Consider the following 15,698-nt stretch of genomic DNA (forward strand, 5'->3'; position numbering starts at 1 on the left):
CACAGCCTTTGATCACGCTTTACGCTAGAACAACTTAATGGACGCTGAAGTCTATTTCACTGATCATATTTTAATTACATTACAACATTGTACAACATTACAATGTTGTAAAAGGAACCTTGTGAAATCAACGAATAGTCGCATTAAGCTTTCACTGTAAGTTAATCATTGGCTTTAAAACTAGCTGTGCATATACCTCATTCCTGGAGGGCCGCAGCTCTGTGTAGTTTAGCTCCAACCACCTCCAACTCTCACCTGCTTAATAGTCTCTCGAAGTCTTGAACACCTTGAGTAGTTGGATTAGCTGTTTTTGATTAGGGTTGGAGCAAAACTGTGCAGAGCTGCGGCCCTCCAGGAATCCAGTTTGAGACCTATGATATAGCCTAAATGCATTATATTTGATATTTGACCACTTTTCGGATATAGCTCCTAAAAGGTGAAAATAAATCATTCCAGAACTAAGTGCACATAAAGGCACGATGACAGCATTTACAGTATGTGCAAATAAAGCAGCTCCCTTTAACATGAAGATAAATGTAACAGATTGCTTTTAACTGGTATTTAATTTGAACCATTGAGCTTCACCAAAACATTTTTATGTAGGTGTCTCCTAAAAAAGCAACCAGCAGTTAGTTAAATAGCAGGGATACATTTTATGATTGCAGTGTTGCATAACTGTACTGAGCAGACAGCTTCGTTTTTTTTTCCTGAGCTCACAGAAATTATGAGAGTTAAGAAAAAGAGGAAGCGCATGTGGTCTTCCAGTGAATGGAGAGCAACACAAAGTCTCGTCTCAGTTGTTCTTCCTGTTTTAGTCATCTGGTTAGAAGTGCAAACATCGTGAACCATGTTTGACAGCCTTCCCCCTACACTCACACACACTCACACACATACTATATTTACACCAAGACACAGCCACTTGTGGGCTTTGTATAAGGGCAGTATAACCAGCATAGCTATAGGGGGATTTTAAGAAGCTATATTTATATGGGTGACTCTAGAATTTCGGGTATATGTGTCAGTGTGTCCTAAATAAACCTCAAATTGAAAGCAAAAACATTAATGAAACTATTTTGAATGTTTGCATAAAATATAAAAAGCTATCTCTAAAAAATGTTATGTTTGTATTAGTGGTGGGCCGTTATCAAGACGATAAAAAAAAATATTGCCATTAATCTGTTCTCAAAGTTGGGTTGGGAGCTGGGTCTATTCTACGCAAGCTAAGATGACTTTCACCTTGATATTTTAGGGCGGATGCATACCTGGCTGAATTGCACTGTTGGTGGCGAGAACGAGTCTCCGTACCTTTGTGCATTCCTACTGGAAAATTACCACATCAAACTTGACGTGCTAACATGGATGCAGTTTACTAGAGTGAATCTGATTAATGTTAGCTCCACATCTAACTATCAGACACCTGTAGAGTTTATGCGTTCGAGTAAAACATATACAAATAAAATGGAGCGGGGGCTTTTTAAAAGGAATGACAGCGAATGAATGAAAGTCAAACCAGTCGTCTGACAAAAAGTGCCCTTCTGAATCAAATCAGCAGGATGACCTACTAGATTTTTCACTTACTTTGAAGACGCTACTGACTTATTTACATGGACATCTGAAATCTAGTTATTTGCTTTAATAGACAATAATATAACTGAGGTGTTTACGTGAAGTGCTTCCATGTAAGAATTTTCTGTAAGTTTGGTTGACTTTAACTGCAGTTCGGCAGTTTCATTTTAACTCACGAACATTTCATTCATGCCCCATGACAAACTGGGGTATTAGATGCAAATAAGGAGTAAGGACTGGTGTAAGACTGCCATAGAATTTAATAATGCACGCCAAATGAAGAAAAAAAAACTTCTGCATTCCACGGTGTGTGTGTGTGCAGTCCTTTACTGACAGCCGGATGTGTGGATCTTGTCGGAAAATATGGCTAAAAGTCCTACATGGCGCTGTAATAGTTTGATCTTTACTTTAATAATGCCACTAACATATGCATACTCCACATCTTAATTCCATTTCTGTTTAGTTCACTTCTGACTTTAGTCGGATTAAGGTAATCAAAAATCGCTGTTTGGAGCTTATGTAGGCCTACAGTTTAAAACTCATGTTTAACTGAATGAACAGTTAGTAAACACAAGTACATCTTATCCAGCATTTATTTCATCACCGATTATCATAGTGGAACAGTTTCTCATGAGGTTTGTGATGCATTTTGAAAACAGGAGATGCGCCACTGGTCTAATGCGCCACCTGGCTTGAGAAACCTGTTCTCAAAGACTTGCTTTTAGTCGTTGTTTGGGTAGCACACATATTCTGAATGCCTTCGGCAGAATTCAAATGAGCCATTTTAATCTCGATTAATTCAAAGATGGCAGTGAGATTAATCTAGATTTAAAAAAATGAATCTATGCCCACCTATAGTTTGTATATTTTTATTGACATTTTATCTTGAAAATATTAGCTTGAATATTTTTTCACTATTAGTCTCTGTCTCTGGAATCATACATTCAGCTTCAATTATAATTAAGCCAAATATTCATCTAGTTTGTGTTTAACATGTTAAACATTTGCATAAAACATACATTTTGTGTATTATTTGTCATTTCAGTTATATATATTTTTTTTTTTCAGTACACTCTCATAAATAAAGGTACGGAAACTGTCACCGGGGCGGGATCTTTTCAAAAGATACATATTTGTATCCAAAGAGTCCACAGTGGTAGCTCAAAGGTATGTACCCAACTGTACCTAAAAAGTACCTTTGAGGTACCATTATGGACCCTTTGGTACTACAAATTGGTACATTTTGAAAAGGTACTGCCTCAGTGATAGTTCATGTACCTTTATTTCTGAGAGTATACCTACATTCTGGTCAACTCTGTTACACCAGTTATGAAAGTAATATCTTATAACACTACTAGAAATAGCATGTGACTTGCTTCATTGTGATGGTAAACTCTGGAAAGCGCTAAGACATTTTTCTTTTTTCAATAATTTGTACAATGTGTTTAGGATACACTCATAATAGCAGATGAATTATTTGTCAACTCTGTTACTTTGATATTTCAGTGAAATTTTCATTCACTTAAAAAAAAAATATTATGAAGGCTATACATAACATTCTGTTTTAGAAGTTTGCATCTTAAGCTAAAGCAAAAAAAATGTGAAATATTTAAACTCTGTTATTGTCAAGTCAAATTAAATAATCATAAGTAACAGAATCAAATGTTCTCTTTCACATATCAGTATTTAGCATTATTTCACATTAATAATGGATTCGGTGAATCATTTGCTCAACCCCTAATGAAAGGTAGGTTTAAGGATGGAGTTTGGGGCCATGCCTCCCTTAAAAATCAATTCTATAAGTTGTACAAATTAGTCACTTTCTGACAAATTTGTCAAATAATGACTGCTCGTGAAATCTGGCTGGTTTCAGTTAGCTGTATCCGACAGTGTTTTCTTCTGCTGCTGTAGCTCATCTGCTTCAAGGTTTGATGTGTTGGGTGATCAGATATAGGCTCTTCTCCAGAATTCAGTTGTAATGAGTGGTTAATTGAGTTACTGTTGCCTTTCTGTCAGCAGAACCAGTTTATTCATCCTCTGACATCAACAATGCATTTTCACCTACATATTAACCGCCAGTCTTTCCTGTACAGGTGTGTTGTCTAAGGTTGCCTAGACTAGAAAAACAAGCTTACAATGGAATAATAATAATAATAATAATAATACATTTTCAATAAACTATTTAATCAGTTAGCCTAGAGTGTTGACTTTCCTTTTAAGAAGTGGTCAATAGAATATTTATTATATTTTACATTCCCACCTCTATATGGTCCTTTTGAACTCCACAGGTAATTTTACCTTGTATTAATGGTATGTGAAAACTGCAATGTGCATGGATGCACCTAAATGTTCATGGTTGAATTATCTAAAACTGGTTTCTTAAACAGTACAGTAGCTTTGTTTCCATCCACTTTTTTGTATTTGCACTTAAGAATATTGCATAAAAATGCTTAACGGAAAGGCCAATATGCACATACATTTTCTATGCTCATGAGCTTTGGGTCATGACTGAAAGAACAAGATCTCAGATACAAGTGGCAAAAATTAGTTTCCTTCGCAGGGTGCACCCTTATAGATGGGGTGAGAAGCTCTGTCACCCGGGAGGAGTGATTCAATTCAATTCAATTTAGCTTTATTTGTATAGCGCTTTTACAATGTAGATTGTGTCAAAGCAGCTTCACATAAATGGTCATAGTAACTGGAACAGTGTGGTTCAGTAACTGGAACAGTGTGGTTCAGGTTTTAGTGTTTAAGTGATAGAGTAGAGCTGCAACGACTCTACATCGAGAGACTCCTGCCAACACTCCGGTTTTTCTCAGGATCCTCCAGTATTTCAGACCCATCTCCTGCGACCTTCCTGTTTTCCGTAATTTCCGATATTGCGCTTTTTGGTACAATCTGAAACACCTCTGGGTCTCCAACTTTAATTTTCGATCACAGCAGCCACCCAAAACCCGATCCATAGTAAAGTTACTAACACCACAGTACTGTTACTAACCCAGTTCTCAACTGTGTTATTCAGACAAACATCCCCCAACCCCACTCCCCATTCTCCCAGAATTTTAGATACAAATGTTGGCAGGTATGACATCAGCTGAGGTAGCTCTGGCATCTGTTTCGGATGCCTCCTGGACGCCTACCTAGTGAGGTATCCCAGGCATGTCCCACCAGGAGGAGACCTGGAGGAAGACCCAGGACACGCTGGAGGAACTATGTCATTTGGCTGGCCTGGGAGCCCCTCAGAATCCCCCGGAGGAGCTGGAGGAAGTGTCTGGGAAGAGGGAATCTGGGGTTCTCTCCTGAGACTGCTGCCCCTGCGTCCCGGCCCCGGACAAGCAGAAGAAAATGAATGAATAAAGAAAAATTGATAAAGAAAAATGTGCACCTTATAAATTCCAGCAAGCTCATTAAAAAAGTCATTTTTGGCTATAACAGATCATGTGATTAAAAAAAAATGGTTTCTATGGGATGACTTTAATGAAAAATCCAGCAAACCGGCCACATTGCAAAATATCTAATATGTTGTTTTGGTCTTTGTAAAATCCTTTGGCTAAAGTCTGTCATTAAGGTGCTTCAGCATTTTTGCCTACCAGAACTGTCCTGAGTGTCTGCTTCCCCAAACAGCGGTCTCGAGCCTCCAAAGGCCACTGCCCATTTATTTCATTTGGTCTTAGTCTTATGAGGATCAAAATTTATTATATAAGAAAACATTTAGTCATTATATATGTCACATTGGCTTCTCCTACCACAGCAAAGTCTATTTTTCTTTTTTCGTGACTCTTTGGGTGGAAGTGGTGCTTTGTTTGCCAGTTTTTTTATACAATATTCCAGTTTCACTAAACTTAAATGCTCTTCATAGTCACCAGACCTCAGTCCAGTAGAGAGAATTCTTTGTGTTGGAACTGGAGATTCACATTAATGATTTGCATCTGACAAATCTAAAGCAGCCATGTAATTCATTGATAACAAAACTCCTAAGGCAAAAACCTCCCTCCTAAAGTGACCATTGAGGGACTGGTGAGCCATGCATGAAAATCCTCCCAAACTCAAAATGTTCTTCAAAGACTTGAGAGGTTAATCTCTGTAGAAAATGTTGTGCTACTTGACCTTCTGCATCACATGTCTGATCTCATCCCTCGAGCTGAAGAATTCTTCTGCCTGACCACTTCTATTAGCAGACTCCGATCCATAAAACATTCCAGCATGATGTCTCCTGACCTGATGCCTGTTACTGTCCCAGTACATTTTAATTCCTAGCCAAGTCAAGATGATCATTACATCATCATATTTCATGGCTTTGTGTTATATTTCATGTTATTTTATTCTTGTTTTCCTCATCTATGTTAAGCTGCTTTGACTCAATCTACATTGTAAAAAGCACTATGTTATTAAATGTGAATAGAATTACTTTTTCAGTTGTCTTTCTTTCAATTTTCTTCGGTTAGACAATAGAAATGGGGATTTGGGTTGAGCTCTTTTGACCTGAGGCTATATCCAACACCCCCCATCCACCCCCCACATGGTCAGATGGTGGGCAGCCCCTGAAACTGACACGGCTGGGGTATTTGTGGGTATTTCCGAGTGACCACCAGCTGCTGGACTCCTGTGACTGTAAGATGAGAATTACTGTAGGATTTATCTCAATCACTCAAGGTGATGATTGGGACATTTTAGGAGCTCCAATAACATTCTAATTTAAGCTTGAGTTTTTTTATATAGCAAAGTACGGTAGGCCTATAAGTATTACTGATGATGACCAGTGTTTTTGACTATGCATCAGCATAAAAGCCTAGCCTGTGTTTTGTCTTGCTTCTACCATATCTCTTTTAGATCACACAAAACCCACACTCTGCTGTCGCAAAAGTAACTATGCAATGTCAAACTGCATTAGTTTCTTACCTCAGCAAAACTCAGGAAACCTGATGTGTGTTGACAGGATGAGACAAGATGAACCACAATGTGGTATTACAAAGAAGTGTTTGAAGGCAGATTTCAACTTCAGACGGATGAGTGGTGAAATGTTTTTCTGTAAGAAAAACCATGAAAATCTTTAAAATTGTCATATTTCATTCCAGTACAATTTAAGCAAAGAGTCATAAAAGTTTCCATTCTGTTGGCAAGGCTTCAACTTATTATTTAAAATATATATATTTCGGTACTTTTTTGAGACGGTGCTCGCTGCAGAGCCATTTAAACAGAGCTGAGCTCCAGCGAGGGGGAGCATGAGCTCTCGCTCATCCTCCTATGAGCTGTTTTAATGCGTACACCAACCCCACCCCTAACCCTACCCCCAGTGACATCACTCGTAGAAGAAGTGCAAGAAAGGAGGAGCTCAAGCTCCCCCTCGCTGGAGCTCAGCTCTGCCCAAATGGCTCTGCAGTGAGCACCACTTGACTTTTTTCAGGTTTAGCCAGAGTCATTTTTTTTTTCAGAGGTTTTTTTTTTTTTTTTGCCCCCCCCTGTTTATTTGTTTTCTCCAATTTCTGTGTAACAGAGATAAGATTTTTTTTTTTTCAACACACTTCTAAGCATAATAGTTTTAATAAGTCAGGTTAAGGTAATTAGGCAAGTTATTGTATACTGATGGTTTGTTCTGTAGACAGTCAAAAATATATATAACTTTAAAGGGGCTAATATTTTTGACTCTAAAATGGTTTTAAAAAATTAAAAACTGCTTTTATTCCAGCCGAAATAAAACCATTAAGACTTTCTTCAGTAGAAAAAATATTATCAGATATACAGTGAAAATTTCCTTGATCTGTTAAACATCATTTGGAAAATATTTAAAAAAGAAAAAAAAATCTAAAGGGGGGCTAATAATTCTGACTTCAACTGTGTATATATAATACTTTTATAATGTTGCATACAGTTTTGCCCTTCATGGACTAATTTCTAACCTATTTGGACATATCAGTTTACTTAAGCACAATTAAATCAAAATTTACAGCCCTCAAAATAGGGCTGGGCGATTTATCAAAAAATAATCGAAATCGACATTCAGAACCTATAATCGATCAAATTTTTTTTTTGGTCGATTTTTTTTTCATCTAATTATTGAATTTCAATTTCTGTTAGGCTGAGGCTGGTTTTTTTTACTTTCGTGGCCACTTTGCAGCCACATCTGATCTCTGGTCAAGCAGGACAATAGACTCATTCTTGAGCCTTTTACTTTGCACTACATTCACACTGATTGTAAGCTGAGCTGAGATGCCTTGATATGGCACATTTTTCATTACATTAAAATATTTGTTTACAGAAGATGCAGTGAATGCACTGTTTAAAATATTATTTACATGATATCCAAGAGATATTTATTTAGAAGAGATATTGCTTATTTTATACTTTAATATAAAAATCATTTATTTTGTTTCCAAAAGTTCAAGTTATTCATTTTTGCTTTTTTTATAAGAAAAGTTTGTTTTAGGTAGTGTGTGTTTTTAACCAGTTATTCAGCGTTGATGTTCAGTAAATAAACATAGATAGTAGATAGCATGTTTCCTTCAATTGTTTTAAAACCAAGTAATGCACCCTTTAAACAAAAATCTCTCACATATATAAGCATATTTACTGTACAAAACTTGTCAGTGAACTATGAGGGCAAAAAAATGAAATAAATAAATAAATAAAATAATCGTTCATTAATTGAGTTAAAATGTTCAATTAATCGAGATTTTGATTTCAGACCAATTTGCTCAGCACTACCTCAAAATGCTGTTGAAAATGACTGCTGGGAAACACCAACAATATCATTGTTCCTCTTACAAAAGCAGCAAATCTGGTATTCAAAACTTGCGATGTGGCATGGCCTGGAATGTAAGCCCCTAAGGGGTTTTGGAGGTCTGTTCTCTTCCTCCGTCTCCACCCTGCACTAGGGTGCTTGGGGCTAGCTTGGGGATAAAAAGGTGTAAACCATCCTACACCATCCCATAATCACAATACACTACATTCCACCCTGGCTGGCCTACTTTTAACTTGAAACAGAAACTCAAGAAGCAACAGGTCCGTTTAGAAACTTTCTGTAAAAAGAAACAGAATCTTCATTGCCAGATTATAAGAAACTCTGGAGAAAGATCAGATAAAACGGCTGTTTTGACGACGTCATTGAGTAATCGTTTACTTTTAAAGCCTATCTTATCGCCTCTAGTTTTAGAAAAGTACAGAAAGCAGATGGCAAAGTCCCAAGGGCAACTTGACATGGTAGTGGAACTAAAAATACAAGAGAATTTGATTCTAGCCGTTTGCAGTACTACGTGTAGAGCAGACAGATAATATTTAAGCTAAAGAGCATGATTTGTCGGTCTTATTTGGCAACACTTTATGTTTTCTCTACTGAATGAATCGGTTCTACATTTTGCCAGCTTTTAAAATGAAGCTATTTTTTTGTTCCAAACATTTGACTTTCTGTTATGTATTAAAATATTTCAGTTTAACGGGATAGTTCAGCCAAAAAATTGTCATTTGTCACAAACCTGTTTGAGATTTACTGGAAAAAAATTCAGACTTCAGTATCTTATGTTGTGTTCAACAGAAGACAGAAATCCATAAAAGGTTGGAACCACTTAAGTGCGAGTAAATGGAGATGATTTTTTCGACTTTTTAAGTGAACTATTCCTTTAAATACATTGAAAGTATATGACCTACCATTTTGTTTTCAGCTATATAAACAAATAAAGGTGTAAACATCTAGAAGACAAAACATGTTTGGAATGTTGGAAAATGTTTGGGTTTTGTCTGAACTCTCCCTTAACGCAAAAGCACACACTATTTACTCACCCTCAGATGACCTTTATAAAATGTCACAAAGGATAATTTGAACACAAAGGATAATTTGAAGAAAGCTGAAAACTTGTAAACATTGACTTTCATTGCAGGAAAACAAATAAAATAGAAGTCAGGTTACTAGTTACAGGTTTCCAGCCTTTTTCAAAAATACATATTGTGTTCAACAGAATAAAGAAACTTGAGAAATTGGTTTCTTTCGTGTCAGAGGGGGTATCAGACATGTTAAAAAGTCTGATAAATGTTTACTGGAAATGCAAATAGTTTCAAATGATTCAGTTCAATTTGGTGAACTGGTTCAAATAGAAGATCCGGTTATAAAGAATGTTTCATTCCTGATCAGGATCACAAATTTGTTAAATTATACTTTTAAGTGTCTGCTCAGGTTGTATTTGTTGCTGTCACTGTGCTGCTGTCATGTCCAGTAGATTTTTTTTGTGGCAGGAGCAACAAGGACTGACTGGAGGAGGATCGGCTTGATCTAGCCAATGGCAGCAGGATTAAAGACTCATATGTGCCATACGGTTCAAACACATGGCATCGAAGTAAATCGATTTATGTATTAAATACGTTTACAAAGATGAAAACAAAGAACTTTCTGCTATAATTTTAAATAGTTTTGTATGCACAATATAGGTTTCTGTGAGTTCTATTTTTTTTTTTTTTTTTAATTAGTTTTTATTTCAGTTAACAAATGTTTTCGTTTATTTTCATTCACTATAATAATCTAGGTTCAGATTCAGCAGCCTGATCTCAAGGAAACGTATAACTATTTTACATTGTCAGTTTAGTGGCTAATTCTAACGAAAATGTATGATTTAAAAAAAAAAAAAAAAAAAAAAAAAAAAGGTGTGGCACCCAACCCCACCCCTAAACCCAATCGTCATTTAGGGAGACGCAAACCGTACAAAATTATACCAATGAGATCGTACAAATTCAAATCGATTTAGTCTCTAAATCAAAACGTTATGAATTGCGGTGAGAGGTGTTGGATTCAGTCAGAAATCAAACCACGTTCTGCAATGCAAATTTTTTTAATGCATTATGATTGAGGAGAGCATTTACAATAAAATTAAAGTTATACAATAAGCATCTTAGATTACATTACAGAAAACTCTGGAGAGGTACAAATAAATAGGTCTACTTTTAAAACGATTATCCCCAAACCCCTTCCCCCGACAAAAATACTGGGTCACGTTTGAACTGTACATAAAGTTGCAAACAAAGTCTTGCGCACAAACAGACTCACAATTTATCAACAGAAAGCCTTTGGTCTAAAAATGGCAGGATTATATGCTGCGGCTTCTGCCAGATTATCACTATGTTGCACGTGGCAATCACGTACAATAAAGGAGCAAAGGCAAGCGGTATTCGCAATCGTATGCAAACTTTCAGACGCTAATCAGTTGGGGGAAGAGTTCGGATGCAAACATGTCATCCCACGAGCCCTCGGAGCAAAGAGGGGATGAAATGTTGCTGAAAGGGGAAGGAGACCTCTCATATCCAGAGTCACTATATGCATCCGTCAGATACGAAGCCTTCTCGTAGCCGCCGAAAGAGGTGTCAGACAGGAAGTCGTCAGCCGCGTCTGGAGTTTGATTCTCCGCAGGGATGACCACTTCCTCCGGTTCGTCCTTGACAGAAACCGTTTGATCCTCCACCTGGATTTCTTCCTCGGTTTCAGAGAAGGCGACGGAATCCTCAGCTTTAACTTCGCAAATGCTCTCCTCGCTCACCAGCACCTCTGCGGGTTTGGTGTAGATGTGGTCGAAGTGGATCAGTTCATTAAGGGCTTCCAGCTTAACTGGTGCGGGCCCCAAAGCTGCAGGTGCGGAGGAAGGTACTTGCTCTCCTGCACCCCCCACCAGCACGAGCTCCTGCTGAGGCTCCTGTGCTTCAGGAAGGTCTGTCTTGAGGAAGAGCTCGGGGTCAAGGATGTCCAGAATACCAAGCAGGAGATCAGACTGCAGGCGAAGAGGAAAAAGATATTGTTCGTGAGGTAATGATATTTTAATAAATGCATGTTTAGAGAAGATTTGGTCGTGATTAATGAGATTTGCTTGCAGTGTAAATGGTCAACGGTTCATAGAGAATAAGCATGCTAGCATCCAAACATCTGAAATTTGAAGCTAAATAAATTGAGCGCCCCCTGTTGACTGGCTGCAGTATGTCATAAACCGCACCCTTTTTGAAGTAAATAAAAGCAAATTTAGAATTATTTTACTCCATTTTTTTTTTCAAAATTATGGTTTCTGGCATTTTAGGGAGTTCTCATGATCTATACTTCAAACATTTGTTATTTGAATAAAGGTGCTTTCAGTTAGCATTTTGTGTTATAAAAACAGATGTAGCGTCACAGTTGTGTGGATGTAATTGTTGTGCATTTGATCTCGATGACTGCTACACGGTCTCTGGCTCCAAATGACATCGTCAGCACAAGACGACAGCAACGTTTTTACGTTATAGTGGAAATAACAGATTAGCCTTTTTATGGTTTTCTTTTAATATAATAGTCCACGCCAATGTATAATACTACTGTTTATTGTAGGTATGCTGATGTTGTGTCTTATTTTGCATGCTCAAGCAAGATGAATTGTGATTGGCTGGCCATTTTTTCATCATCTCAATATTGTTTTCCTATGCCATTGTCATTTTAGTTGTTATGGACTTGTTACAATTTTTTAAACAGTTTTTTTTTCCTTTTAGTTAATGGTTTTAAATGAACCTCCAAAATCCAAAAACTTAGAGCAAGAGATATTTACCTCAGAGTCTGCAGGGCCAGGGCTGTGAGTATCCATGGTGAAGTCTTCAGATTTGGGGACTGCTGGGCCTGCACCTGCTGCGGAGGCACACGTAGCCTGAGTGCTGCGGACTCAGAAGACCCGGTCACCAAACCTAAATCGCTCACTGCGGACTCCAGTACCTGAACCTAAACGACAATGAAAAGCTTTAGTAGGAAATCAAATAATAATTATAATATTAAACAGCTCCTCTGTGAAGTGTGAGTTTTGCTGAGAGCAGTCCAAATCGTTTACCTGCTCCTTTGTTTCCAAGGTATCCAACCCCAGTCTCTGTCTCAGCTCCTCATTCTCACTGAGCAGATCACTCGTCTTGTCTCGCAACAGCCTGTTCTCAACGTGAAGTTTCTGATTCTGTGGAAAACAGCAAAATTATATTTTCATAAATTATCTAAACATTATTATTATTTTATTTCATCATTTATAATTACATTTGTCTTCTGAACTACAAAGATCCTTGTACATCAAATAGAAAAAAAGCAAAACAATGGTCAAAGTACCTCCAGCTCCAACTCCAGCACTTGCTGTTCCAACTCCCCCATTTTTGCCTTTTTTCTGTCTCTTGCTGTCTGTGCAGCAACTCTGTTCTTTAATTTCCTAAAAAACAAAACAAAAAAAAACATGATTATTATGATTATTATTTATTTTTTACATTTATAGCTAGAAAATAAATACATTTTTATCTGGGACATGATACAGTGACTATACAATTTCAGTTTATTCATTTTCTACATTGTTATTTGAACCAGGTTTATTATTATGCAATCCATTTTGGCAGGGCTGAAAGAGTGTTGAGGAAATGGCGCATGCGCGGTCTCGCTCCTGCCACGCAGGCAGATGTGAGTATATTGATTCAGAGGGGGAGGGACTGACCGGCAAAACCCACTGATCTTGGCAGGGATTCAAAGTCTTCCATATGGAAGGGTCAAACTGGTTCGTTTAAAGCGTTAGCATTCCTGAAACGTACAAATTCGACAGTCTATATATAAAAGTAACGTTAAACATTCGCGCACTGATAAAGATATCTCGTTTTGAACGAAGCACGCTAGAAGACTTAACAGTGGCGTAGCGCAAAATGCGGAGGCCCCCCTGCAGGGATCACCGATGGGGCCCCCAGTTTTCAAGGGGGTCGGGGGGGTTTGGGGGCGGCAGAGCCAGAGATATACACATATATCTATGATCGGGAGTTTTCCTGGATGTTAGTATTTTTATTTTTTTTCAATTATGAAAATTATAATTTTACATCACTTTTCTACATTGATGGATCACTTATCGCACGGGCATTCCTGACAAAAAGCTTGTGTTTGTGTGTACAGAAATGTACTATTCACCCTCCCTGTTAAATTTGATCTAATCATGTGCTGAAACACAGCTCCTCTCCTGCTTTCACTGCTCATACTGACGGGGGGAGCGATTCGTTTGTGATTGAATCTCCGTTATGAACGACTCGTTCACTAGCTGACAATAATACAAGTTTCTGGCAGCGCAGCATCTCGTTGTCATATTTCTTTTTCATTGTTTGCTGATTTTATTCAACAATACTAGCATAAGCCGAGTGTTTAGTGCGAATTGGAGCTACTTTGCCTTATGCTGAATGCAGTAAGTGACTATTATCATCAATAACGTTACCTGATTAGCACAAATTTCAGAACATACAAAAACGTAAAAAACTTTATCCTACCTATTGAATGTTCTGCCTTTGTGCTTTGTTTTCTTTGTTTGCTCGTTACTACACTCGTAGACAGCGCTACAGTCCCGCATCTTCACGTAATAACACTTGTCTAGTGCGGTTGAATGACATTTGTCCTGGGAGCACTGTACCAATGTGGCGGCGCTATTGACGCATGCTCAGGGTCCCTATGCGATATCTAGTGTATATATCTATGTCACAAATTGAGGTGCGGGAAAAGGAGGCGGAGTGGAGCGACAACGCGGGGAATCCTACACAAACTGAGGAGCGATCACAAACCGAAAGCGGCGAGAGCGTAAAAGTAGCCAGAAGTCATTCATTTTTTAACGAGAACCGGTGTCGAGAAACAGCGGCGCGTCTTCATTGGCTATGACGCGGTTCGGCGGCAAGCAATCAGAATGAAGTAGTCCACCGCTTGAGAGGTGTTCAGAGAAAACAGACCTGTGAACTTTGGTTCCGTCTACACTTGTTCCCAAGAGTTTGATTATTGCGGTTCCTGGATTTTAAATTATTGAAAACCGCGACGACGTGGGGCCCCCTAATCACGCGGGGCCCCCCCGCGGTGCGTGCCCTGCGGGCCCGTCCGCTACGCCACTGAGACTTAACACATTTGTCAAAATAAATCCGAGCTCGCCTCACCTTCGAAGTGCTTTTTCCTCTGGGCTCAGATGTGTGAGTCTCTGTCGTTTTCTCAGTGGTGGTCCAGAGGTGGTGGAGTCTGAATCTGAAGAGGCTTGATTCGGTATCATGACAGATATTGAGCGGCTGTACCCGCCCTGTGTCGCGCCGGTCGAAGCGCTCTGTTTTCCCGATATCAGGAGGACTTTGTGGGCTCCTCCGGTCCCTGCTGTAACTACGACCATTTTTGTGTGGTTGTCTGGATTAGGATCTGTGTTGAGACCCCTTCTGTTTTGATTAGGGGTGGGAAATTTCCGAAAAAAATCGCCTTAATTCCTTGTATTATCTTCCCCTTAGATCTCTGAAAACTGAAGGAAAGAAACGCGAGCGTTCTTTTTCTACCGTCGTGGTGCGCGGTGATTGGCTGCCGTACCGCTGACGTATGTGGACGTCAGTCTTTCCTTGGGTTAAAGTAGCTGATGTAAGTTTCATGTTTATGCCGTGGGCTTTCATGCTCATCACATTATTCACATTAAATTTATTATAGACATGTTGAAATATTTTTATTTACATAATTTGAAACAATTGTTTGTGAATTCCACAAGCATATGCAAAAACCTCTAAATGCCATCTGTGTAGGTTCAGTAATTTCAGTTTTTCAGCAAAAGATAAGATCTTTACATGGTCTTTAAAGTGAAAAAACACAACATAAACAAAGGAGGCTGAGAAAAATTAGTGATAGGAATTTCACAGGGCACTTAGAGTTTTTTGCATCTAAACTCTTTATATGTGAACAAATATATCAGGGCTGTAACCAGCGGGGGTTTGGGTGGTTCGAAAGATTGACCCCCCCACTGAAAAGGTCCAGAATTTGGCCTTTAAATCCTGATTTGTCCCATTTTTGACTGCTATGACATCATAAATTGTGAAATTTACAGCCAGAAGAAGGTTTTAAGACTAATTAAATGTTTAATTATTCAAGTGGTCAAATTGAATGAAATATGAAATGAAAGTGCAAATCATGACCTTTTTGAACAATAGTATTGACAAGATTAACGCACCAAAGAAGTTTAAAAAAACTTTTTAGTTTAAAACAAGTTTTACCAGTTTCCTTTTTTTCTTAAATAATAGATGATAAAAAAATGTATTTAAAAATAAGTGTTTTTTTCATATTTCTTTTTTTATTACTATGGTTTTATTTAAAGTGCTAATCTTGTAACATTATATCTAAAACTGTAATAATTTAC

The 15,698-nt window shown here is 38.1% G+C and overlaps 1 protein-coding gene and 1 long non-coding RNA gene across 2 annotated transcripts in view; one reads left to right on the forward strand and one right to left on the reverse strand.

Moving 5' to 3' along the window:
- LOC141385780 (uncharacterized) overlaps positions 1 to 5,973 on the forward strand; it is a 38,554-nt gene extending 32,581 nt beyond the window's left edge. The window contains exon 3 of the long non-coding RNA XR_012406757.1: positions 4,625 to 5,973. This is a non-coding gene — a long non-coding RNA (uncharacterized lncRNA). The remainder of the gene's footprint in view (positions 1 to 4,624) is intronic.
- A 4,390-nt stretch (positions 5,974 to 10,363) lies between these two features.
- Positions 10,364 to 14,808, reverse strand: xbp1 (X-box binding protein 1). The gene is given in 5 exon segments (NM_131874.1): positions 10,364 to 11,309; positions 12,108 to 12,274; positions 12,381 to 12,497; positions 12,644 to 12,740; positions 14,473 to 14,808. Coding segments are annotated over 5 exon segments (792 nt in total). The 5' UTR covers positions 14,697 to 14,808; the 3' UTR covers positions 10,364 to 11,122.
- Between the last annotated feature and the right edge of the window lie 890 nt (positions 14,809 to 15,698).

The sequence above is a fragment of the Danio rerio genome, chromosome 5 (genome assembly GCF_049306965.1).
Source record: "Danio rerio strain Tuebingen ecotype United States chromosome 5, GRCz12tu, whole genome shotgun sequence".
Lineage (NCBI taxonomy): Eukaryota > Metazoa > Chordata > Actinopteri > Cypriniformes > Danionidae > Danio > Danio rerio.